Source organism: Neoarius graeffei, chromosome 17 (assembly GCF_027579695.1).
Source record: "Neoarius graeffei isolate fNeoGra1 chromosome 17, fNeoGra1.pri, whole genome shotgun sequence".
NCBI classification, from domain to species: Eukaryota; Metazoa; Chordata; class Actinopteri; order Siluriformes; family Ariidae; genus Neoarius; species Neoarius graeffei.
Window position 1 is genome coordinate 34,306,210 of NC_083585.1, and position 25,292 is coordinate 34,331,501.

General features: G+C 40.7%; 1 protein-coding gene across 1 annotated transcript in view; it reads left to right on the forward strand.

Annotated features, from left to right (window-relative positions):
• Window positions 1–25,292, forward strand: part of blmh (bleomycin hydrolase) — a 42,233-nt gene that overhangs the window by 7,187 nt on the left and 9,754 nt on the right. The window contains exons 4-6 of the mRNA XM_060944082.1: window positions 1,107–1,248; window positions 1,890–1,978; window positions 3,426–3,518. Coding sequence (XP_060800065.1) covers window positions 1,107–1,248; window positions 1,890–1,978; window positions 3,426–3,518 — 324 coding nt within the window. The remainder of the gene's footprint in view (window positions 1–1,106; window positions 1,249–1,889; window positions 1,979–3,425; window positions 3,519–25,292) is intronic.

Here is a 25,292-nt window from a genome sequence, read left to right on the forward strand (position 1 = left end):
ACTGTTCCTTCCCATCCTCTGTCCTCCTGTTACCCCTCCTCCCCCCCAGAGAGGAGTTGTACAGTCTGATGGCGTGAGGGACAAAGGAGTTTTTAAGTCCGTTAGTCCTGCACTTGGGAAGGAGCATTCTGTCTATAAGTTGCATTTGTGCTGTATAACCTGTCTAGAGAAGAGTGCTGTTAGTAGAATGACATTTTAAATCACGGTTACTAAAATCTGGCCCTTGTTCATCATACTTGTGTTCAGTCAAATGTGATTTGTGAAATTTGTTTGACACCTTCATTATTCTTAGATTTAATCTGTTTATCTAATCAAATACAGAGTCTGTGTAAGTGTCAGCAGAACATTTTTACAACCTGACAAATGTTTTATTTGTATTTATTTATCAGTATTAACATAATCTAATATTAATGACATTACATTGGCTAACATTACTAATCAAAATCCAGAAACTTCATACGAACGTGTAATGAATCAGAGGCAGGGACATGAGGCTCATTTTAGGAAATAGACACATTTACATACAAGAAGGAGCTCTGAGCTGGATGTAACATCTTGGACAGACATGCTGTTCAAACACACTCAGATATTTTGAGGTTATTACATGATTTCTTATCAATAATACAACACACACCAGATATGATTTTGTTCGTTGTAGTTTAGATGACTGGAAAAATGTTCAGTTTTCTACATGATTTGGACATGAAACACTGAAACGAGTTTCCTTTGCACCGTTTACTTCCCCAGATTTTGGATACATGTAGTATGTTGAATGCTTCCTCTCATTGTCTCTGCCCCATCCTGCATAAATTATGGTGTGTTTCGTTTAAATTGGATGTATATGAGAGTAAATCGTGGCATGTCCGATACATATGACAGTGGACAGGAGCTTGTGTCAACACAGTTAAAGCTGATTTGTCAGTTGCTCTGAAATTGCCACACATTTTGATGTTGTATGCTGTTTTGTGAACAAGACACACATTTGTTCACGTCATTGTGGATGTGCAAATCTGTGCATGTTGTGATTTTTACCAAAGGTTTTTCTCCCAGTTTTATGACAATACTGTCTCTCATGGACTTTCTCTCTTGCTGTCTGTTTTTCTCAGGTGGAACGCTGCTATTACTTTTTGCACAGCTGTGTGGAGACAGCGCAGAAGAATGAGCCAGTAGATGGCCGATTGGTCCAGTTTCTGCTCTCAAATCCCACCAATGATGGTGGACAGTGGGATATGCTGGTTAACCTTATTGGTCAGTTTTTGTGAAAAATTGTGATCTGTTTGAATGGAAACCAAGCTATACGACTTCAAGGCTGTCATTTTATTGCGGTCTTATTACGCAGCTGATATTCTGGAAGGTACTTGCCAGATTTGTCAGTCTGTGTCTACATAGTAAATTAGGAATGTAATTCTAACACTCGTGCAGTTTAGGCAATGAGGAAATGGGAGATAGGCTTTACAGCTCAAGGTGCTTTTTCTTTTTTCGTTTAAAGTTCACTTTTCAGCGACTCTGTTGCTCTCTGTACTTTAAGCACACAGACACATACACTCATGGTAGTCCGTTTCTTGGTGCGCTCTCTCTCTCTCTCTCTCTCTCTCTCTCTCTCTCTGTCTCTCTCACATTACTGGCCTTCTTGAAAGAACACAGAAAACACACATAAGTAAATTGCCAGTAATCAAACACAGGTGAAACTAATCCCACGTTCCCTGCCAGTTCGACCTGACTCCTTGCAACCCACAGCTGATGTTCCACCACGCCCCCTCTGCCACAGCAATGTTTCTTTAAAATAGAAGTAAAAATAATGTGAATGGACCCAGTATGTCCACAGATTAGGGTAAAACTTGAATATTATTCAAATCATATAGAAGGATATTAATATTTGTGTTTTCCAGAAAAATATGGTGTTGTCCCAAAGAAGTGCTTTCCTGAGTCTCACAGCTCTGAGGCCTCTCGAAGAATGAACGATGTCCTCAATCACAAGGTATACTGCTGTATTTCCCCACAGTTAGATTGACATTTTACAGAATGAGGATTTATTGGCCAGCCGTCTACAGCTGGAGAGCACAGAACATTGTCCAATTGATTTAGCAAACTTACTTATAATACCTTAAGAATGGATTTGCAGTAAAATATAGTGCCAAGTGGTCTCTTCCATCTAAACAAATTGTGCCTACAGTATATCAGCCTGTGTGTCAGTATTAGATGTCAACGATTCAGACTGCAAACATGGCTAGGCTTGTTTTCAGATCACTTGTGGGCAGCCTGCTAACTTGATCTGTTATAAAGGGTGGAAAGTAATAAACTGCATGTGTTCTCATTACAATACTTGAATACATAATTCACTGTATCAGTTTTATTTTATTTTTTTTAGTCCAATTTAAAAAATCAATAATAAGCCTGCATGGCAAGTAAAACGATGGTATGTGCAATTTGTAAGTAATTCAATTTTGATACACAATTGGTTAACATTAGATGAATCAAGTACTTTTTAACAGAAAAAATGACAAATTCTTAAATGAGAGAATTTTCCTAATGACCGCTCAAGTGACTTATTACTATAATAGCAGCACTTTTTACTGAAGTTTACTTATGCTTTATCTTTCCACCACTGGTTATAATGCCCAATAAAAATAATGTATGCATAATATTTATATCAGGGAGACGTACCACAGTCATGGTAGTATAAAAAGATTAACCAAAGGCTATGAGGTGCAAAGTCCACCTCTAGATTCCAATCGACACACCTAAATGATGGACGTGAATTAAACAATATCACACAAGCCACAGTGCTGTTGTACTGAATATCAGCATGGCTGTGATTCGGCTGTAGACCAAATGCTGCAGGTAATTACAGCCCTGCTGGTATTTAGTACATCATGGTTGCGAGTGTGATCTTGCTTTTATACAACAGTTTTCTAATCAAGAACCTCACATTAAGTAGCTGACAGACTCAAATATTTTGTTACTCTTTTCCATCAATGAAAATGGTTACCAAAGAAGCTACAGCCGGATAGTTTGTTACATGTTGCCATGCAATGCTCTGGCTCACTAACAACCTGTGGTAAGTGTCGTAACTGTTCCAGTGTAATAAACTATTGGTAGAATTGTAATTTATGTATTAAGCAGAGATAAGCGGCATGATACAAACAGTGAAACATTTCAGTCCTGTTATCAGCATTCTTGGGCCGCTGTTTGTCCGACTGTTGTATAAATTCTTTTTGAATGCTCACTACCTTGAATTTTGCAACTTCAAAAACTGACATGGATATTCTTAAAATATTTCTCAATGTATCTTCTAATCTAAGAACATACAATTAGTTCCTTTCAACTCATGTTAAGGAAACATTTCTGCTTTCGAGTTGTACTTTGCATGTTTATACTTGTGTTGCATGAAGATAGTCATGTGTTTTTTCTTTCCTTTTTTTAAGCTGAGGGAGTATTGTCTTAGGCTGAGGAACATGGTGGCCAGCAATGCCACCAAACCAGAGCTGAATGAAACCATGGACACCATGATTGAGGAGGTCAGTAGGTTTGATGAATGTACTAAACAAACTAAACACAAAAAAGGAAGAAGCCACTACACTGTGCAGTCGGATGAGGGCGCCAAAATACTAAACATGCCTGACCACATCCACGGTGTGTCTGATGGTTCAGAGAGAAGTCTTTGCTCCTGCATGGATATTACAACCCCGATTCCAAAAAAGTTGGGACAAAGTACAAATTGTAAATAAAAACGGAATGCAATAATTTACAAATCTCAAAAACTGATATTGTATTCACAATAGAACATAGACAACATATCAAATGTCGAAAGTGAGACATTTTGAAATGTCATGCCAAATATTGGCTCATTTGAAATTTCATGACAGCAACACATCTCAAAAAAGTTGGGACAGGGGCAATAAGAGGCTGGAAAAGTTAAAGGTACAAAAAAGGAACAGCTGGAGGACCAAATTGCAACTCATTAGGTCAATTGGCAATAGGTTATTAACATGACTGGGTATAAAAAGAGCATCTTGGAGTGGCAGCGGCTCTCAGAAGTAAAGATGGGAAGAGGATCACCAATCCCCCTAATTCTGCGCCGACAAATAGTGGAGCAATATCAGAAAGGAGTTCGACAGTGTAAAATTGCAAAGAGTTTGAACACATCATCATCTACAGTGCATAATATCATCAAAAGATTCAGAGAATCTGGAAGACTCTGTGTGCGTAAGGGTCAAGGCCGGAAAACCATACTGGGTGCCCGTGATCTTCGGGCCCTTAGACGGTACTGCATCACATACAGGCATGCTTCTGTATTGGAAATCACAAAATGGGCTCGGGAATATTTCCAGAGAACATTATCTGTGAACACAATTCACCGTGCCATCCGCCGTTGCCAGCTAAAACGCTATAGTTCAAAGAAGAAGCCGTATCTAAACATGATCCAGAAGCGCAGACGTCTTCTCTGGGCCAAGGCTCATTTAAAATGGACTGTGGCAAAGTGGAAAACTGTTCTGTGGTCAGACGAATCAAAATTTGAAGTTCTTTATGGAAATCAGGGACGCTGTGCCATTCGGACTAAAGAGGAGAAGGACGACCCAAGTTGTTATCAGCGCTCAGTTCAGAAGCCTGCATCTCTGATGGTATGGGGTTGCATTAGTGCGTGTGGCATGGGCAGCTTACACATCTGGAAAGACACCATCAATGCTGAAAGGTATATCCAGGTTCTAGAGCAACATATGCTCCCATCCAGACGACGTCTCTTTCAGGGAAGACCTTGCATTTTCCAACATGACAATGCCAAACCACATACTGCATCAATTACAGCATCATGGCTGCGTAGAAGAAGGGTCCGGGTACTGAACTGGCCAGCCTGCAGTCCAGATCTTTCACCCATAGAAAACATTTGGCGCATCATAAAACGGAAGATACGACAAAAAAGACCTTAGACAGTTGAGCAACTAGAATCCTACATTAGACAAGAATGGGTTAACATTCCTATCCCTAAACTTGAGCAACTTGTCTCGTCAGTCCCCAGACGTTTACAGACTGTTGTAAAGAGAAAAGGGGATGTCTCACAGTGGTAAACATGGCCTTGCCCCAACTTTTTTGAGATGTGGTGTTGTCATGAAATTTAAAATCACCTAATTTTTCTGTTTAAATGATACATTTTCTCAGTTTAAACATTTGATATGTCATCTATGTTCTTTTCTGAATAAAATATGGAATTTTGAAACTTCCACATCATTGCATTCCATTTTTATTTACAGTTTGTACTTTGTCCCAACTTTTTTGGAATCGGGGTTGTAGAACATTGCAGACAATAGTTTGTCCCCCACTGGCTGAAAGGCCCAAAGGGGGATTGTGTCATGGCGATGTCTGTCTGTCCCGGGAAGGGTGCTCACATTCTGAAATCAACTCCTCTCACCATTTTTGGAGGAGTTTCATGTAACTTGGCAGGATTCTTTGTTATATGTCAGTAATATGCACATTGTAATTTTGTTCAGTTCGGTCGCATTTTACCAGAGTTGTGGCCTTTAATTAACAACCTTATACTTTCACAATTTCATGAAGGTGTGCTTGCCTTCTGACATCAACTCCTCTCACAATTTTTGGACGAATTTCTCAAAGCTTGGCAAAAGGCCTTGTTATATGACGGTAATACGCATATTGCGATTTAATTTCATTTGTGAAAATTTTACCAGAGTTTTGACCCTTGATTAAATAACTTAGACAATTTCATGAGGGTGTACGTTCTTCTGAAATCAACTCCTCTCACAATTTGTGGAGGAATTTCACCAAACTTGGCAAAAGGCCAAACTTGGCAATTTCATGAGGGTGTACATTCTTCTGAAATCAACTTCCCTCACAATTTTTATCCCCCGCTGGCCGAAAGGCCCGAAGGGGGATTGTCGTGGCGATGTTCGGCTGTCCGTCCCAGGAAGGGTGCTCACCTTCTGAAAACAACTCCTCTCACCATTTTTGGAGGAATTTCATGAAACTTGACAGGATTCATTGTTATATGTCGGTAATACACGTATTGCAATTTTGTTCAATTCAGTCACGTTTTACCAGAGTTATAGCATAGTTGCCAGCGGGGGATATTGTGCTCTCACAGCACTCTTGTTAAAAAAACAATGAAGAGGTGGATCCAGGTTTATCAGACAAGAATATGTCCCTTTTCTCCCTTTGCATGCAAGCTTGAAATGGAAGAAATTTTCGCACAATACATTAGTAATGCTGTAATAGTACTTATCATGTTTCACATGGCCTTCAATATTTAAATTTGTCCCAAAACTACTTTTACAAAGTAAAGGCCCTAATTTAAAATGAAGATCATCCATTTTTCGTTGCCTTTTAAAGACCAGAAGTCATCTGACATGGTGAGAAGACAGCTTGGCTCTTTTGAGTGCTAGACTTAACATCACCTTACATCCTGTTTACATGAGTTGTAAAATTCAGGAGGAATTCAAATTACATGAAGTCAAACCACTGCTGGTTAGCCAAGAGAATGTGGTCTGCGTGATGCAGACTATGTTGGCTACACCTGCAGGCATCTGTACCAGCGAACTGAAAAACATTGCCACTCAAATATTGATAAACACCTTAAGGTTGAGCATGGTGCCTAATTTGTGCAATCAATGTATTATTCTACGAAAATGCCCTGGGACTGTTTGACTTATGAGATGTTGCTCATCCAAGCAAAAAAGCCAAAATTAAACATCCGATCTGATTCTGTACGTGCTAAGGTTTTTATAACCCCGATTCCAAAAAAGTTGGGACAAAGTACAAATTGTAAATAAAAACGGAATGCAATAATTTACAAATCTCAAAAACTGATATTGTATTCACAATAGAACATAGACAACATATCAAATGTCGAAAGTGAGACATTTTGAAATGTCATGCCAAATATTGGCTCATTTGAAATTTCATGACAGCAACACATCTCAAAAAAGTTGGGACGGGGCAATAAGAGGCTGGAAAAGTTAATGGTACAAAAAAGGAACAGCTGGAGGACCAAATTGCAACTCATTAGGTCAATTGGCAATAGGTCATTAACATGACTGGGTATAAAAAGAGCATCTTGGAGTGGCAGTGGCTCTCAGAAGTAAAGATGGGAAGAGGATCACCAATCCCCCTAATTCTGCGCCGACAAATAGCGGAGCAATATCAGAAAGGAGTTCGACAGTGTAAAATTGCAAAGAGTTTGAACACATCATCATCTACAGTGCATAATATCATCAAAAGATTCAGAGAATCTGGAAGAATCTCTGTGCGTAGTCAAGGCCGGAAAACCATGCTGGGTGCCCGTGATCTTCGGGCCCTTAGACGGCACTGCATCACATACAGGCATGCTTCTGTATTGGAAATCACAAAATGGGCTCAGGAATATTTCCAGAGAACATTATCTGTGAACACAATTCACCGTGCCATCCGCCGTTGCCAGCTAAAACTCTATAGTTCAAAGAAGAAGCCGTATCTAAACGTGATCCAGAAGCGCAGACGTCTTCTCTGGGCCAAGGCTCATTTAAAATGAACTGTGGCACAGTGGAAAACTGTTCTGTGGTCAGACGAATCAAAATTTGAAGTTCTTTATGGAAATCAGGGACGCCGTGTCATTCGGACTAAAGAGGAGAAGGACGACCCAAGTTGTTATCAGCGCTCAGTTCAGAAGCCTGCATCTCTGATGGTATGGGGTTGCATTAGTGCGTGTGGCATGGGCAGCTTACACATCTGGAAAGACACCATCAATGCTGAAAGGTATATCCAGGTTCTAGAGCAACATATGCTCCCATCCAGACGACGTCTCTTTCAGGGAAGACCTTGCATTTTCCAACATGACAATGCCAAACCACATACTGCATCAATTACAGCATCATGGCTGCGTAGAAGAAGGGTCCGGGTACTGAACTGGCCAGCCTGCAGTCCAGATCTTTCACCCATAGAAAACATTTGCCGCATCATAAAACGGAAGATACGACAAAAAAGACCTAAGACAGTTGAGCAACTAGAATCCTACATTAGACAAGAATGGGTTAACATTCCTATCCCTAAACTTGAGCAACTTGTGTCCTCAGTCCCCAGACATTTACAGACTGTTGTAAAGAGAAAAGGGGATGTCTCACAGTGGTAAACATTAGTCTGTTTAACACCAGACCATATCACAAGTGAAATATGGTCTGGAATCCGCCTATTGAATTTCTCGTAGGGGAGGTGTGGTTTACGATTGTCAACGGCCGTTTATTGGACATTGCGAATGTCTATCATTTGGCATATACGTAGCCCATGGCCAATCATGGCAGTTGTACCCGGTGATGTAGTTAGAGCGACGAAGAGGCGAAAGACTGTAACGCCAAACGCTGTTCTTTTTTTTTTAAAACAAACTTTCGCTCTAAACTATTCAGAACAGTGTCTAAAGCTTGATCGAAAGTTTGGTTCGTATCGCTCGCCGCCATGTTAAATGTGATCCGTAAACAGTCCCAAATAAACTACAAGCTTCCGTTCGTCGAGTAGTACGCGTCACCGTCTTTCCACCCCTCCCCACTCTCTGATTGGCTCCCTAACTCAGGCGAGCCTTTAGACCATAGTTTCCATGCTGTCTTTTCAGATCGGAACGATTGTGCAAAGCAGCATGGGATTTCCCAGGCTAGGTAAACATGGCCTTGCCCCAACTTTTTTGAGATGTGTTGTTGTCATGAAATTTAAAATCACCTAATTTTTCTCTTTAAATGATACATTTTCTCAGTTTAAACATTTGATATGTCATCTGTGTTCTATTCTGAATAAAATATGGAATTTTGAAACTTCCACATCATTGCATTCCGTTTTTATTTACAATTTGTACTTTGTCCCAACTTTTTTGGAATCGGGGTTGTACTTGATGCACTCTCTTGGGACTTGAACTGACTCTTAATCACTTACTTAAACACTTTATTTTACTCTGATGATGATGATGATGTCAGTGACATCCACGGGCGATTGCTCTAAGACAACGAGGGAGGCTCAGCCTCCTCTAAAAATGACGAACGTCGTGTAGGATGAATTGTGCTAGGCTTATGTTATAGCCGACCTTATAACATTGCTATTTCAGATCCAGAATCATAGAAATATATGTGCTCAACCCACTACAGTACGAAATCATTCCCTTATAACTTTCCCCAGTTCGCCTAATGTGTGCGTGAGTTTCCCCCCTCGTGACAGCGCGATGCAGCCCAGCCTCAGTGGATTGGGAGCTATATGCTTGTCAATCTCAAAATGCAAGACGATTATTGGACAAATACTGCGAAAATGCCCGCCCACGGAGTCTCACGGACTCCCAGCCTCAATGGACTCCAACGGCATTTGGGAGCTCTGCGCTTTTCAATCTCAAAATGCAAGATGGTTATTGGACAAATACTGCGAAAACGCCCACCCACGGACTCCGAGCCTCACATGGGAGGGACATGGCAGTTTCCGCGAGGAGACTGGTGATTGGTGAAAGCGGCCGGATATTTTCTTTGATTGAAAGCTCGTTTCAACTATAGACAGGCAGCACAGTGTTGCCAGATTGGGCGGTGTCCTGAGTATCTTATTATATCAGGCTGTGTCACCTGGTCTGCTTGCTCTTGACATGTTCCTATTTGTTGATTAGGTGACTGTGTGGCTGTTTGCCCACCTGGTGTGGGTTGGTATTGTTTAGCTGCTGCACCCATAAAAGACCCTTTGGCACATGTGTGAGAGCATGGGATCTGACAGCTGAGAGATGCTGTCTCAGTTTATGATTTTCTTTTTGGCAACACCATACTGTTGGTGTTGCCACCAACGGCTGGCTCAGTCTTGGACTGTCCTCTGGACTCCATTGAGGTGGTGGGTGAGAGGAGGATGTTAGCCAAGCTGATCTCAATCATGAATAACCCCTCTCACCCCCTACATGAGGCTGTGGGGGCTTTAAGCAGCTCTTTTAGTAGTAGACTGCTACACCCACGGTGTAAGGAGAGATACCGCAGGTCATTCATACCGGCTGCTGTCAGACTGTATAACACCCACAACTTGTTTTATTTATATATATATATATATATATATATATATATATATATATATATATATATATATATGAGTCTACCTGTAATGTGCAATTTTTCCGAGCCTCTCAATAAGGCAATTTTTCTATACTTTTTCATGGTAGATAATGCAAATAGCCCTCTGTATTTAATCCTTCGTTTGTCTAATTTTTATTTCAGTTTTATTTGTTATCTGTTTGACATTTTCTTGCTACTGTAACACGTGAATTTCCCAGATGTGGGATGAATAAAGTGAATCTAATCTAATCATACGTGAGAGCAAGCACAGAGTTGCATCATGAAAATAAGATTGGATCACTTGTTGACTGACGAAAGTAATCCGATGTTTTGCAGACTAAACATTTTCATCCAGCCCTTGGGTTTTAAGTGCATTTTGGCGGGTTTGGAACATATTTTGGGCTGGATAACGTCAGCAGTATCTGGCAACATCAGTTCAGTCCCATGCGGATTCGCAAGTGCTGTGGTGTATTGTAAGAGATCGGCTTACGTTTCGATTTCATTCATTACATACGGTTTCTACCAGCTTTTTTAGTTTGTATATATTTTCATTGTAAATAAAGTGTAAATATAGTGTTGTCAAGTTTGCTATCTTAGTTCCAGAAATTTTGTTTATTTGAGTGACTGAACTTGAGGGGGCTAGTCAGCTAGCAAGAAAGCTGCGCATGGATGCCAAGCATTGCTGATTTAATTTTGGCGAAGCCATTTGCCAGTCTTCCTTTCGAGGAAAAAATTAAAATTAAAGAGCAGGGTAGACCAACGCCTCAAACTGACTTGGTGAAAAAGGTAGGGAATAATACTCGTTCCTTTCAGCTCTCCTGGTACGAGAAAGTGAATTGGCTAACAGCAAGTGACCCACATCAACAACAGTAAATAGGCTACTTTAGTAATATGTCATGGATGGACCAAAAATATAGACTCTATTTAAAATGTTTATGCTGAGTATATTATATTGGAATATATGTTTTTCTGGATATGAATTAAACACCGCTACAATTTGGAAAACATTTTTAAACAAAAACACAGCCGAGGTCAATTTTTAAACAACATGCCACAATTTTAAAATATAAAATGTTAAAATATCCCCCCCCCAACACCACCATCATGTATATTGGACAGTAGGCTAATGGGCCAAAAGAACCTGTTATTTCACAGTTTGTGACGCTGCCAAAAATCAGCCAGATCAGAGGCAAGAGTATGGGCAAAATTGATGTGTTTTTTCTTTTAAAATCTGGAAATATCGTAACCGACCAGCTTCCCCTGTTTGAAAGACTACCAGCCGCTACTGGTGACATCGAAATGGCAGTTTATGATATCGCTAGTTTTTATTTTTAAATGTATAACAAAAGTTGTCTTAATTAAGATATTAAAAGGCCCTAATAACTTTAATGTGCATCAAATTATCTTATAATTTGAAATTTTTAGTGGTGCATAGTAAATAAGTGTAACACTTTTAATTCTGTAGTTTATGGATCCAAACTTAGTCCAGTACATGGAACATTTGGTAATTAGGACACATGCAATCTGCATAATTAATTAACATATTATTACCACTTTGTTACAAATTAAAATATTCTTCCACTGTACATTTCCTTTGTTGGCTGTATGAGTGTCAGTCCACCAGATTTTCATACCAGATGCTCAGATGATGGATTTTGAGTTATGCCTGCTGCATTACACCACCAGGCCTCCGTATGCAGGAAATACAAACCAAAGTGAAATTGGACCAAGGGAAGTTACTGTAAATCTGACATGAAATCACGTGTGCGCAACCCAAAATGGTCCATTTTCGAGGCAGAAAGCCTTCAAAATGTCCATGATGTACATGATGTTTCAGCTCGGTCTAAAGTGTATTTTTGAACTAGAATGACACTACTTTTACTCTGGATTTGCAAAACAGCTAGAGGTAATTTAATTTGACGCCTCATTGATTGATTGGCACCATGCCAAATTTATTTTCAGCACTGTGCCCATTATATCAGAATATTAGTCGCTGATAATCTGTTTCTAACATGGGACCAACTTTAACCTGTACAAAATGTTACCAGCAAAGCTAGAACTGTTGCTGATACAAGACAGTCAGTCATAAAATGTGTTTTTATTCTTTCTAACCTCTGAACACGCAGCGTTGAAAACATGGTGACCAGGATTCAGAATCAGTCCGTACATGTACAGTGAATGGACGCTGTCGAATGTTGACTCATTTCTGGTTCTGGACAGTAACTACACGGTAGTCATTTAAAACGAGTCCCTGTCTCAAGTCCTGTAGAACCAGCCTCAGTCCATCACAGTCGTGGATGATGTTAAAAGTGGTAAACGTAGGGGTGCTATTGAGGTGATTATTCGTTGATAGTTATTGGATCAAGTCAAGTTTATTTTTATAGCGCTTTTAACAGTAGACATTGTCGCAAAGCAGCTTTACAGAATTTTTATGACTTTAAACATGAGCTAATTTTATCCCTAGTCTATCCTCAGTGAGCAAGCCAGCGAAAATGGTGCAAAATATCACACGCTTTTCAACGCCATTTCTGTGCATTCTGTAAACAGAGCATCTGGTACAAAAATCGTGTGGCGTGACATATACAGTAAAATAGGTATAATATAGTTTTAGTATACTGTATGTCTGCTTTCTTTTTTTTGTATATTTATATAAAAAAAACCTTGCATTGCGATGTGTACGATGACATTTCAGATATGCGTACATTAATGGGACAGTGATGCTAGAATGGTATCTAGACTAGTAAATAATAGATTCAGCAGTTCACTTTCACACTCTTTCTCATCCATATGGCTGCTTGATTGCCACAAACTATTTTAACAAGACCAGCCCACACCAGATGGATCATCAGGACCAGAGGTGTCAAAAGTATTACCATTTATTACTCAAGTAGAAGTATAGATACTATGGTTTAGAAATACTTTTCATGAAGTAAAAGTATCAACTGAAGCTTTTTACTCAAGTAAAAGTAAAAAGCATACTGATTTCTAAACTACTTTAAAGTACAAAAGTAAAAGTAATGAAAGAGGAAAAAATGCTATTAAGGACAAAGGCGCAGCCTAGAAGTCCACATACAGTACATTCTCCTGACCCATTAAAATGTGTTTCATGGAGCACAAGTAATAATGACTTGTTGTCTGTAAGTGTTGTAATGAGAGAAGTCAACAGAATGTTTGTGTTCCAGCAATGTGAGGCTGAACACAGGCGAGGAGAGAAAGGGCGGCCGCTGGAATGCCGACACACTACAAGCTAATATAACGTTTACTAAGCTAAGACCGGTCACTTTACTCACTAACACCCACCAAGCTACCATAACTGCGTTTGTAAACTTAACCTGACTCAGAAAAGAGAATGCCGCATATGGTTCGTGGGGGGGATTCCACTCCTGACAAACGAACGAGAGCCCGCAATTTACTAACGATGTCGAAGTCAGAGCTCTGATTGCTGTGTGCTTGGAGCGCCCTGAGTGGCAGTTTATTAGGTGGACAAAGTAATATAAAGATTGGCTCAATGTGTTAAGTTTAAACAGTCACAAATGTTTTTCTGTCACAGTTGCTAATCCCATTCATTAGAATGAGTTAGTTTGTGAGCTTGTAACCCCAATGTACTAAATTATTTTAAGAGTCCATAATCGAAATTTGCTGGCTGTGATATAAATGCAGACGTGGGATCTTTCTCTGCAAGAACTCTTTGCAGTGGCAGTTAAACAAGAGGGAACCTAGCAAACTAGTCAAGAGCAGTGGTGAACGGGAGACGCGAGTAACTAGTAGTGATGTGTCGAATTCGGCTTTAAGTGCAAGGAAACAATGCCTGCAAGCGTATGCATAAAGGTATTAGTCTACTGTATACTGTATGCCCGCTGCCCGCTAGACGAACGAACATTGCTATATTACCTCACATGAAACCAGCAGGAGCTTTGAACGGTAGGTTTGGCTTTGCAGCTCTGCAGTAAAAGACCTTCTACAAAGCAGCTCATGCAAGACCCTTCTCCCACAAGCACCTCATGCTAGTGCATGGTTTATCAACCAGTTTGTAGCCTACACTACGCAAGCAACTTAATAAATATTACGCATACAATATACGGTCAGACAACACCTAGCAAGCTAAAGACGAATACCAACTTTCACAGAGCCCACCAAACAAAGTTGGAAACACTGAAAAATACCTTGCTGGTAAAAAGTAAATCCACGCATGTCTAAGCATGTACCCAGCCATAGCATACTTTGGAAATTTACCATTTGTATGTTACGAAGCTACCATGACATTTTGCTATTATTGGGTTGATTAGAAACTTGAAATTTACCTCAGTATGTTTTTTGAGATTTGACGGTGAATTCTTGAACGCCATTATCTCGTGGTATTTCAGTGCGCAGAGCTTGCACTGCATTCTGTACGAATTGTGGTTTGTTCCAACCACCTTGAACATTTCCTCTAGGTATGGCCATGGGTGTAGGGTGGTCCCTGGCTACCAACCTCCTCACTCGTGGTCGGTTGGGACATTTCGCTGTTCTCCTCCTCAGTCTCTACGACGGACATCTTACCATGCCAGTTAACTATCTTCTGTTCTGACAGAGTGTCTTCTTCGACTTCGAACATTAAGCGTGGTCGTTATTTGCGTCAAGTGATGGGTCGGGTACAGACCAATAGGGTGTCGTAATGACATTTTGATTATATTCCTCATCCAACCACAATCAAATTTAATGGCGCGAATTATCTTGATTGGGTTGTTTCTGTTATTTTTTGTGTGTGATGCGAATGATCTGGATTTGATTTTTTTTCCTTTTAAAGTGTCGCAAGTGTCAAGCCGAATGAAATGCAAATAACGAGACTATTATAAACGTAACGAAGTAAAAGTAAATGCTTGAAAATGTAACGAGTAGAGATAAAAAGTAGGTTGAAAAATTATTACTCCAGTAAAGTAGAAAGTACCAAAATTTCTACTTAAGTAAAGTAACGAAGTATTTGTACTTCGTTACTTGACACCTCTGATCAGGACTTGAGTTATCCAGACATGGTTATCATTCAGTGTTTCTAAAATCTGTTTTAGCTGTTGCTTTGAGTATTAAAAAAGCTGAATGTTGGGCTGTTATGTGACTTGTTTCGATTTTATGGCTGTGATATTGCTCAATGTGTATGAAAGGAGAATGAAAATGAACATGCGCACCTCCACGGCTTGATGACAGAATGTTCCACAAACAAGATTGTTATCTCTCAGCGTCTGACACTGTGGCAAAGGCAATCTCACTGGCAGTATTATTACACCTGCACCATCTGTGCAGAACAGAGATACCCCACAGGCATCACTTTGACCAGTGTAGTAGAGCTGCTGTTATATTGAGACACCTCTCACAAAGGAAGTGGTGTTTTAACAGTACTTTGTATCCCAACACTCCTCCTACCTGTGTCCTGAGTATCCTATTATATCAGGCTGCGTCACCTGGTCTGCTTGCTCTTGACATGTTCCTATTTGTTGATTAGGTGACTGTGTGGCTGTTTGCCCACCTGGTGTGGGTTGGTATTGTTTAGCTGCTGCACCCATAAAAGACTCTTTGGCACATGTGTGAGAGCATGGGATCTGACAGCTGAGAGATGCTGTCTCAGTTTGTTATGATTTTCTTTTTGGCAACACCAACAGTATGGTGTTGCCACCAGCGGCTGGCTCAGTCTTGGACTGTCCTCTGGACTCCATTGAGATGGTGGGTGAGAGGAGGATGTTAGCCAAGCTGATCTCAATCATGAATAACCCCTCTCACCCCCTATATGAGGCTGTGGGGGCTTTAAGCAGCTCTTTTAGTAGTAGACTGCTACACCCACGGTGTAAGGAGAGGTACCGCAGGTCATTCATACCGGCTGCTGTCAGACTGTATAACACCCACAACTTGTAACGTAGCACCAATAACCTGTTTGTCGTTTAATTTGCACTACTTCACCACTACTACCTCTGCCATCTCTCAGGCCCTTTTATGTGTGTGTGTGTGTGTGTGTGTGTATATATATATATATATAGAGAGAGAGAGAGAGAGAGTCTACCTGTAATGTGCAATTTTTCCGAGCCTCTCAATAAGGCAATTTTTCTATACTTTTTCACGATAGATAATGCAAATAGCCCTCTGTATTTAATCCTTCATTTGTCTAATTTTTATTTCAGTTTTATTTGTTATCTGTCTGACATTTTCTTGCTACTGTAACACGTGAATTTCCCAGATGTAGGATGAATAAAGTTAATCTAATCTAATCTAATCTAATCATACGTGAGAGCAAGCACAGAGTTGCATCATGAAAATAAGATTGGATCACTTGTTGACTGACGAAAGTAATCCGATGTTTTGCAGACTAAACATTTTCATCCAGCCCTTGTGTTTTTCTGTTATTCCACTAGGGCTGAACAATTCTATCTAAAATGACTCTGTTTAAAGTTAAATGATTGTCATTGCTATTTATTTATCAAGTGATTATCTTGATTAATTATTGATTGATGATTCAGCATGCGTAGGGCTAAAATTGTTTTTACATTTACAGAAAACTGATTTTTCTTCCATACGTATGGATAAGCCCTCATTCCTTAGATGCTTTAAATCTTTGAATGCACATAAGACTGCTCTTAAGTCACATTAACTGAGTCTATCTTTCAAAATTTAAATTTGACGAAGAGCAAACATGTAAATGTATCTTACCATAGAATGCAACCAAACCATTAAAATCTTTATGAAGAATGCAAAATGTAATGCACTACAGTCAGTAAACCTGATTTGAAATGTCTTCCAAATAGCTTGAACTAAACTTACAAACATTGCAGTCAGTTTTATTTAATTTGCAAATTAAATTATAAAAATAATTACCGTGATGAAAAGCGCATGAAATATTTTGCAGCCCCACATTACACTATATCAGTGTGGTGGGTATTTTATACAGCAGTGTCTGGATTTGAAATGAAAGTGACATTGTTTGAACATGCTGTAATTACTAAAAGGCTGGTTGTACTGTTCTATATGCAACTGTCTGCTTTCCCCAGCATGTCTATTTACACGTGTGCGTGTGTGTGAGAGATTACACGCGGATCAAAGCTGGTCAGCCCTGATCCAGTTTAAGTGATGTTTGTCAGACTTGGTTGCAGAGTCGTGGTTTGATGTTGCACAGACTCCATGTGAGGAGCCCAAATGAAGGCTATTTTCCTACTCAACATCGTCCAATACAATTGTCTACCTGCTTCTCTGTACCAGTTTCCACCCTCTCTGCACCTAGTTATAGCAAATTAGAGAACTGGAGGAAGCATTCATATATATTTATTATTATATAGACACAAGTGTTTTACTGGGAAATATGCCACTCGTATTTTCATACAAACTACATCTGGGACATAGAGTAACATATTTTCCAATATCTTCACTCGTGAAGAAATTGATTAATTGTTTGGATAAATTTGCATTGTTTTTGAATGTGTCTGTATAATAAAAAGAAAATCACACGTTGGCTTGAAGATATGAAGTTTATCTTCTTGTGTTGAAAAGCGAGTATTTTTCATATGAATTACATCGTGGACCTGAGTAGCATACTTTATTTTTTTCGCGGTCCGGTTTCCATCAAATCCTGCGCTCTGATTTGGCTGGCGAGCGGGTCCGTATCCTACGGTACGGACCCCAGTTATGGACCCCGGTTACGGACCACTGGCGACTCGCTCGTTCACAACAACAAACATACGGTGGTGCTTGAAAGTTTGTGAACCCTTTAGAATTTTCTATATTTCTGCATAAATATGACCTAAAACATCATCAGATTTTCACACAAGTCCTAAAAGTAGATAAAGAGAACCCAGTTAAACAAATGAGACAAAAACATTTTACTTGGTCATTTATTTATTGAGGAAAATGATCCAATATTACATATCTGTGAGTGGCAAAAGTATGTGAACCTCTAGGATTAGCAGTTAATTTGAAGGTGAAATTAGAGTCAAGTGTTTTCAATCAATGGGATGACAATCAGGTGTGAGTGGGCACCCTGTTTTATTTACAGAACAGGGATCTATCAAAGTCTGATCTTCACAACACATGTTTCTGGAAGTGTATCATGGCATGAACAAAGGAGATTTCTGAGGACCTCAGAAAAAGCATTGTTGATGCTCATCAGGCTGGAAAAGGTTACAAAACCATCTCTAAAGAGTTTGGACTCCACCAATCCACAGTCAGACAGATTGTGTACAAATGGAGGAAATTCAAGACCACTGTTACCCTCCCCAGGAGTGGTTGACCAACAAAGATCACTTCAAGAGCAAGGAGTGTAATAGTCGGCGAGGTCACAAAGGACCCCAGGGTAACTTCTAAGCAACTGAAGGCCTCTCTCACATTGGCTAATGTTAATGTTCATGAGTCCACCATCAGGAGAACACTGAACAACAATGGTGTGCATGGCAGGGTTGCAAGGAGAAAGCCACTGCTCTCCAAAAAGAACATTGCTGCTCGTCTGCAGTTTGCTAAAGATCACATGGACAAGCCAGAAGGCTATTGGAAAAATGTTTTGTGGACGGATGAGACCAAAATAGAACTTTTTGGTTTAAATGAGAAGCGTTATGTTTGGAGAAAGGAATACACTGCATTCCAGCATAAGAACCTTATCCCATCTGTGAAACATGGTGTAGTGGTTAGCACGGTTGCCTCACAGCAAGAAGGTTCCGGGTCCGAACCCAGCGGCCGTCAAGGGCCTTTCTGTGTGGAGTTTGCATGTTCTCCCCGTGTCTGCATGGGTTTCCTCTGGGTGCTCCGGTTTCCCCCACAATTCAAAGACATGCAGTTAGGTTGACGTGGGGCAGCCTTGGGTTGAGGTGCCCTTGAGCAAGGTACCGAACCCCTGACTGCTCCCCGGGCGCTCTGGGCTGCCCACTGCTCTGGGTGTGTGCGCGTGTGTGTTCACTGTTTCAGATGGGTTAAATGCAGAGGATGAATTTCACTGTGCTTGAAGTGTGCATGTGACGAATAATAAAGGTTTCTCGTTCTGGTAGTATCATAGTTTGGGCCTGTTTTGCTGCATCTGGGCCAGGACGGCTTGCCATCATTGATGGAACAATGAATTCTGAATTATACCAGTGAATTCTAAAAGAAAATGTCAGGACATCTGTCCATGAACTGAATCTCAAGAGAAGGTGGGTCATGCAGCAAGACAGCGATCCTAAGCACACAAGTCATTCTACCAAAGAATAGTTAAAGAATAAAGTTGATGTTTTGGAATGGCCAAGTCAAAGTTCTGACCTTAATCCAATGGAAATGTTGTGGAAGGACCTGAAGCGAGCAGTTCATGTGAGGAAACCCACCAACATCCCAGAGTTGAAGCTGTTCTGTACGGAGGAATGGGCTAAAATTCCTCCAAGCCGGTGTGCAGGACTGATCAACAGTTACCGGAAACGTTTAGTTGCAGTTATTGCTGCACAAGGGGGTCACACCAGATACTGAAAGCAAAGGTTCACATACTTTTGCCACACACAGATATGCAATATTGGATCATTTTTCTCAATAAATAAATGACAGAGTATAACATTTTTGTCTCGTTTGTTTAACTGGGTTCTCCTTATTTACTTTTAGGACTTGTGTGAAAATCTGATGTTTTAGGTCATATTTATGCAGAACTATAGAAAATTCTAAAGGGTTCACAAACTTTCAAGCACCACTGTACATAGTAGCAATTTTTGTCAACATTTATCTTTTTTATAAGATTTATTTATAAGATTTTTATCAAAAATCTTATAAATTTTTGCCAGCATTTCTTAGCATAATAGCATTAACTCATTCCTTACAAAATACTTCAATTTTTTTCAGTCACGTTTTGACGGAATACTTTTTGTGAAAATCACGAATTTAATAGGTACATTCAGTTAAATGTCTCTATCTCCATAACAAATTATTTTAGAGGTAGAAAAGTATAAATTTACAGAGTCCTTGAAACCTGTCCTTTCTAAATATGGAATTATTTTTGTATAATTCTGAAGTAGGTAGGTTTCACAAGCATCAGTCATAATATTATATTATAGTATTATATTATAATACTATAATAATATTAAAGCAGTCTATCCCTGCTATAATAAACCTTCCCTACGCGGGCTTCCTGCTAATTATAATATCCAAATGTGGTCTATGTGCAGTCCTCTACAGCTCTGATTGGTCAAATTCACGTGTACTGCTTTATTATGGGAGCTTCCGAGGGAATTCCGTATGACGTCACCAAAGCCGATAGTACCGGCTTTCCGTAGGGAATGGGAAAATTCGCCGAGCCGCTGTCAGCGGCTTGCCGTAGGGAATGAGTTAATTTTACATCATGGATAGTGATAATGACAGTCTTCACAGCGAAAGCGAGTTTTACTACCCTGAAAAAGAAGAAATAAAGTAAAACATTTCAGGAGAAAGCTAAAAACCTGTAACTTGCTAACGCCGAGCAAAAACATGGCTGAATCCTGAATGACTCAATTTTGTATAAATAGGGGACTACATAGGCAAAATGTAGTTTTTTTTTTCCTGCCATGGAAGTGCACTTGTATACCGAGGAGGAAGCAATTTGCATTACAGCCGTGAATGAGGATTCAAAATGGCGGCTTGGCTCAGTTTGCCCTTTCGGGCGCTCTCATTTTCTGTTAGAATTTGATAAAGAAAAAAAATATATATTATTTACCAGCTTAAGGTCGGTCCGTATGGTGAAATACCGTGACCTCGGTCAGTACTTTCAAGACCTCGGTCACGGTATTTCACGATACGGACCTCCCAGCTGGTAAATAACATATATGCATTTTTCAGTATTTTCACTCTGATGACTTCATTCCCAGTGTTTTCCTGCTGACTGGACGCACACTGTCAAAATGGCGAACTGGTTCAAAATCATTTTGATTAACTTGCTTTTTTTTTGTGGATGTGTCTATATAATCAAAAGAATATTACACAGTAGCGTGAAAATATGAAGTTTATCTTCTCGTGTTGAAAAATATTTCACTCGTTTGCTTTGCTCCCTCATGATGTATACAATCACCACTCAGAGATAAACTTCATATCTTTGCAAAGCCATGTAATATCCCCCCCCCCCTCGCTCTCATATACACAACACACACTCACGGGCCACTTTATTAGGAACACCCATATGCCTGCTGTTTTATGCAGTTATCTAATCAGCCGATCCCAGCACAGTGCATAAAATGCATTGTACTGGGATCGGCTGATTAGATAACTGTGTGATTTTATGCATTGTGATTTTATGCAGCACAATGCATAAAATCACACAGATACAAATCAAAAGCTTCAGTTAATGTTCACTTCAAACATCAGAATGGGAAAAATTGTGATCTCTGTGACTTTCACTGTGGCATGGGTGTTGGTGCCAGATGGACTGGTTTGAGTATTTCAGAAACTGCTGATCTCCTTGGGTTTTCACACATAAGTCTCAAGAGTTTACACAGAATGGTGTGAAAAACAAAAAACAGAGAAAGCGACAGTTCTGTGGGTGGAAATGTCTTGTTGATAAGAGAGATCAGAGGAAAATGGCCAGATTGGTTCGAACTGCTAGGAAGGATATAATAACTCATAGCAACTCTTTACAATGGTGGTGAACAGAAAAGCATCTCTGCATGCAACAGCAGAAGACCACATTGGGTTCCACTACTGCTAGTCAAGAACAGGGATCCTCGAATCAAGAACAAGTTCCTATTAAAGTTGCCGCTGAGAGACATTTTGTATTTGAACGAATACACTCATTTCAGAGGAAATCCATGTGTGCTTTGAAGCGGCTGCTTTAGGCGCTGAAAAGGCTGTAAAGAGACTCTCATGGCGCTACTGTGCCAGGAAAGTTGTTTAATGCACCTCCTATCCCTGATGAAAGCTCCTGAAAGAGTTGAAAGCTTGGGTATGTCCAAGAATTTTGTGCAGTAAAAAGTTTTAAAACCTTTCTATAGAATTAAGGCCTTTGTTTATAGTTTGACAAGGCATGCCACATCTTTTGGTGCTTGGCTTAAACTAAACAGAAAGGCCTTACTGGTCATCTTGCAGTTGATTTTAGAGGTATTTCCCATTCTATATACATCATCTGTGGGGGTTTTTTTTTGTTTGTTTGTTTTATTTTCCCCCCACTGGTTTTTGAACAACTTTTGAATGTGTTCAGTTTTTTTGGCCAGTTTCTGGGGCAGGTCATTGTAATTTAGATTTCGTGTATTTGTATGGACTCACACCAGCCATGAAAAATACACTCTCATGCTCTAAAATGTCCTAATTGGACTGCATTATTCTAATGTTGGGCAGCACGGTGGTGTAGTGGTTAGCGCTGTCGCCTCACAGCAAGAAGGTCCAGGTTCGAGCCCCGTGGCCGGCGAGGGCCTTTCTGTGCGGAGTTTGCATGTTCTCCCCGTGTCCGCGTGGGTTTCCTCTGGGTGCTCCGGTTTCCCCCAAAGACATGCAGGTTAGGCTAACTGGTGACTCTAAATTGACCGTAGGTGTGAATGGTTGTCTGTGTCTATGTGTCAGCCCTGTGATGACCTGGCGACTTGTCCAGGGTGTACCCCGCCTTTCGCCCGTAGTCAGATGGGATAGGCTCCAGCTTCCCTGCGACCCTGTAGAACAGGATAAAGCAGCTACAGATAATGAGATGAGATATTCTAATGTTCTGCTTACGTAGATAAATCTCAGTCAAGTCCATTTCTCACCCCAGTGTGTCTATTCCGTTCCATGTATCATCCAACAGTGCTGTAAATCAATTTAAGTGCATCTTCCTATCATATCTATAGTGAGTGGAATGCATACTCATCTCATCTCATTATCTCTAGCCGCTTTATCTTTCTACAGGGTCGCAGGCAAGCTGGAGCCTATCCCAGCTGACTACGGGCGAAAGGCAGGGTACACCCTGGACAAGTCGCCAGGTCATCACAGGGCTGACACATAGACACAGACAACCATTCACACTGGAATGCATACTGCTTTAGAAAATTATTAACACATGGTGCTGCATTGCATTTTACATTGTTGACCTGTTCACTTCCATCCAACTGAAGACATGTTTGGGCAACAGAAAAAAACACACAAATGTGCGTGTGTGTGTGAGAGGCTACAGTTGTTCAGAGAACAGAGAAGAATGGCCTGAGGGATGGACCACTGTTTACTGCACAGATTTGTGCATCAAACTGTGGAAGCATGCCACTTTCTGGCTTCCCCAAATAGGCCCTTTAGTTCCACAGACATTAGGTTGGCGATCAAGATGTTACTTGAACTTGCAGCATAATCATCACCATCAAAGCTGCTGACTTAAAAAGCTGGGAAGCTCAGATCTGCTCGCCATGAAGACATATGTTGCTCCTGGTAGGTATATAGCTGTTCTTGTGTTCTTTGGTTCTCTTTTAAGCATTCATTTAAAGGCCTGTGTGGTCTAGCAGTGGCCATCATGCAAAAGTGTTGTGAGGAGAAGAAAAGGGAGGGTGAAGTACTCCATTTATGCCTCTCCAGGAAGCAAACATCACTGTTGCCTCTCTAGGAAGTAAACACCCCCGCTCCAAGGAGAGGCACTTGGATAGCCAGATAGAGCTCCAGTTGAATCTCATAAAAACACACAAGTGCCCTCTTCAATACAAATGGTGCACATCCAGGCCCCAGGCTGAGGACTCAACACCTATTGGTCCCATCAAAAAGAAGAGGCCTAAAACCTGACGTGAGACCTGTGCTGACTTTCTGTGCAGTTCAGCTTGTTGACTCATGCAGTTCTGGAATGCATTGTGTCCGTCTATCAACCTGAAGGATACCTCATCTCATCTCATTATCTCTAGCCGCTTTATCCTGTTCTACAGGGTCGCAGGCAAGCTGGAGCCTATCCCAGCTGACTACGAGCGAAAGGCAGGGTACACCCTGGACAAGTCGCCAGGTCATCACAGGGCGGACACATAGACACAGACAACCATTCACACTCACATTCACACCTACGGTCAATTTAGAGTCACCAGTTAACCTAACCTGCATGTCTTTGGACTGTGGGGGAAACCGGAGCACCCAGAGGAAACCCACGCGGACACGGGGAGAACATGCAAACTCCGCACAGAAAGGCCCTCGCCGGCCACGGGGCTCGAACCCGGACCTTCTTGCTGTGAGGCGACAGCACTGACCACTACACCACCGTGCCGCCTACCTGAAGGATACATGCTTTTATAAATCCATTTCCCCTTCCAGGAGATATCTCAAAAATATTTTAAGGTCTGATCTATGAAAATTTACTTCAGCCTCCCATGGCTGCGTTCGCACGTTCCAGTTTGGGAAATTCATGTCATGTCTTAGGCCTTGTTTTAAAGAATATTTACTGAGGGTATTTGCATTGCAGTGAGTTGGTCATCACTTCTTTTGAGGCAGGAGGAAGTCCCGTCTCCATGGCACAATCGTCACGAGTGCCAGCCACTCACAGCTGTTATAATCAAATGCTGCTTCTGGAGAACAGCAGGAGCAGTCATATTTCATAAATATTTAATTTTTAGCCCTACAAACAGTTTCTGCTGTCAGTGGATTGTGCAACAGGTGTTTGTGATCTCAGATAAAGCAGTAACTTGGATGTGCTGGACAGAAAAGCAGAAACTTGTGTGGCCTCATCTGCCTGTGATCTAAACCTTCCTCACACCACCCAAAACAGTTCTGTTTCCTTCAGCTCATGCTCGGGCTTCTGTTTTTGTCATGCCTGGTTAGAGAGTGTCAGGAGGTGGTCACACCTTCAAATAAACCTGAACAGTTTCTGAAGGCAGTACACACATACACTTGCCACTCTTGTTGGATAGTAATAAATCTTGCTGTATCCTAGCCAGAGGCTTAGCTTGCAATTTCACAAACACAGATTGTACCTTTTTTACCTCCGCCAAGGAGGTTATGTTTTCGGTAGTGTTTGTTTGTTTGGTTGGTTGGTTGGTTTGTCTGTTAGCAACATTACGGAAAAAGTAATGAACGTATTGCTCTGAAATTTTTTCCAGAGGTGTGACTGGGCACGAGTAACAGTCCATTAAATTTTGGCGGTGATCCGGATCACCTTCTGGAGCCCGGATTTTTTTAAAGGATTAATTTTTCCCCATTGAAATGAATGGGCGCGCGATGCAAAAAAACAGATTTTTCCTTCTGTAGGCCAAACCATAAGGTGTAAAGTCATGAAACATGGTACACTGATAGAGGAGTGGACCCTGATTGATTTCATCAAGTTTCATGTTGGTACGTCTCACGTTCTAGCTCCACCAACTGATCACGGTCTTACATGCGTTCATGCACGTAACTTTTGATCTG